The sequence below is a fragment of the Panthera leo genome, chromosome B3, assembly GCF_018350215.1.
Source record: "Panthera leo isolate Ple1 chromosome B3, P.leo_Ple1_pat1.1, whole genome shotgun sequence".
NCBI classification, from domain to species: domain Eukaryota; kingdom Metazoa; phylum Chordata; class Mammalia; order Carnivora; family Felidae; genus Panthera; species Panthera leo.
Genome location: NC_056684.1, coordinates 70,323,170 through 70,325,078, shown reverse-complemented (window position 1 = coordinate 70,325,078; position 1,909 = coordinate 70,323,170). Strand labels below are relative to the sequence as shown.

At 40.4% G+C, this 1,909-nt stretch overlaps 1 protein-coding gene across 1 annotated transcript; it reads left to right on the top strand.

Annotated features, from left to right (window-relative positions):
• Nucleotides 1-318: 318 nt before the first annotated feature.
• On the top strand, nucleotides 319-1,251 carry LOC122221244 (olfactory receptor 4Q2). Its single transcript, XM_042940558.1, has one exon. The coding sequence runs from the start codon at nucleotides 319-321 to the stop codon at nucleotides 1,249-1,251; it is 933 nt and encodes a 310-aa protein (XP_042796492.1).
• The last annotated feature ends 658 nt before the right edge of the window (nucleotides 1,252-1,909 follow it).

Below are 1,909 nucleotides of genomic sequence, written 5' to 3'. Positions count from 1 at the left end.
TGTAAAAATGAAAAGAGAAGGAAAATACTGATTAATGGGAGACAGAGATGCATCAAGTTAAAGTTAAAGCCTGTAGACCTTCATGCTCCAAGATATCTTGGACACTTCATCATTGTCTTAAAGTTGGAACTATTCGAGAATATATATTCAATATCAGCTCAGGAGAAACAAATTTCTTTTAATCAACCAGGATATATCCTAGAGAAAAATATCTCCTTTGAAATGAGAAGATTCTTGTATTTTGTGTGAAATATCTCACCCACTTTCAATGTTACTAATGGCTCTTGTTTAATTTATTTGATCAGGGAGCCAGGTCAAATGGATGAAAATCAAACAGAGGTGGTGACAGACTTTGTCCTGGCAGGCTTCTCGCAGACACCATCTACTGAGGCAGGACTATTTGTACTATTTCTTTTCTTCTATGTGTCCACTTGGGTAGGCAATGTCCTCATCATGGTCACAGTGGCCTCTGATAACTATTTGAATTCATCACCTATGTATTTCCTTCTTGGCAACCTCTCTTTCCTGGACTTATGTTATTCAACAGTAACTACTCCTAAGCTTCTGGCTGACTTTCTTGATAATGACAAGCTCATCCACTATGACCAATGCATTGCACAGCTCTTCTTTCTGCATTTTGTAGGGGCAGCTGAGATGTTCCTGCTCACAGTGATGGCCTATGATCGCTATGTTGCAATTTGTCGCCCCCTGCATTATACCACTATCATGAGTCGAGGATTATGCTGTGTGTTGGTAGCTGCCTCCTGGATGGGAGGATTTGTGCACTCTACTGTCCAGACGATTCTCACTATCCGTCTGCCCTTTTGTGGACCAAACCATGTGGACAACTTCTTTTGTGATGTTCCCCCTGTCATCAAACTTGCCTGTACAGACACCTTTGTCATTGAATTGCTAATGGTATCTAACAGTGGGTTGATCTCTACCAGCTCCTTTGTGGTACTGGTTTCTTCCTACTCCACTATCCTGGTCAAGATTCGCTCCAAGGAGGGAAGGCGAAAGGCACTCTCCACCTGTGGCTCCCACCTCATGGTGGTAACACTCTTCTTTGGACCCTGTATTTTCATCTATGCCCGTCCCTTCTCCACTTTTTCTGTGGACAAGATGGTGTCTGTACTCTACAATGTTATTACCCCCATGATGAATCCCCTCATCTATACACTTCGGAACAAAGAGGTCAAGTCAGCCATCCAGAAACTGTGGGACAGGAGTGGACTTACTTGGAAAAAGTAGGAGACATAAGCAGTTAAAGTGAGTTTTTGAGAGCAAAAAACCTGAAATTAAAATACTTTTTCACTAAGGAATTAAGAGTAGGTAGCCTAGTTGTTTGGTTTTCTTCCATTAAGCCATAATACTAGATAGGGCACTATAATTAAACTCAGAAAAACTCCTTTCATGTTGAATTGTTCTGTCTTCTGCTTCCTTTTTCTTCCCTGAAGCATCCATTTTCTGTTTTTCTGTCAACTGTGTTCTTCTATTCTATCCATTCATCTGATCAAACCTTATTCCTTTCATTCTTTCCGTTTAGTTTGCTGCCACACACTGGTACAAACTACCCTTTCCAAACTCTCACCACTTTCTTCACCTTGTCTTTGATTTTCTTCTCAATTTTCACATTCTAGCCAGATGTCTGAACTGGATAAGGAATATATATGTGGTTCTCACTCTCAAAAAATATTTATATGGTTATCAGTTAGATGAAGTAGAATAAATCTGATTTATACGACTGTATAACAACACACTAATGGGATATATCAGTTGGTTTCATCACATTACCACACCACTAACTACCACCTCATAGTGCAATTAAGAAAGCAATCGCCTAGGGGCTCCTGGGTGGCTCAGTCAGTTAAGCATCCAACTTCAGCTCAGATCATGATCTCAAGGTTCT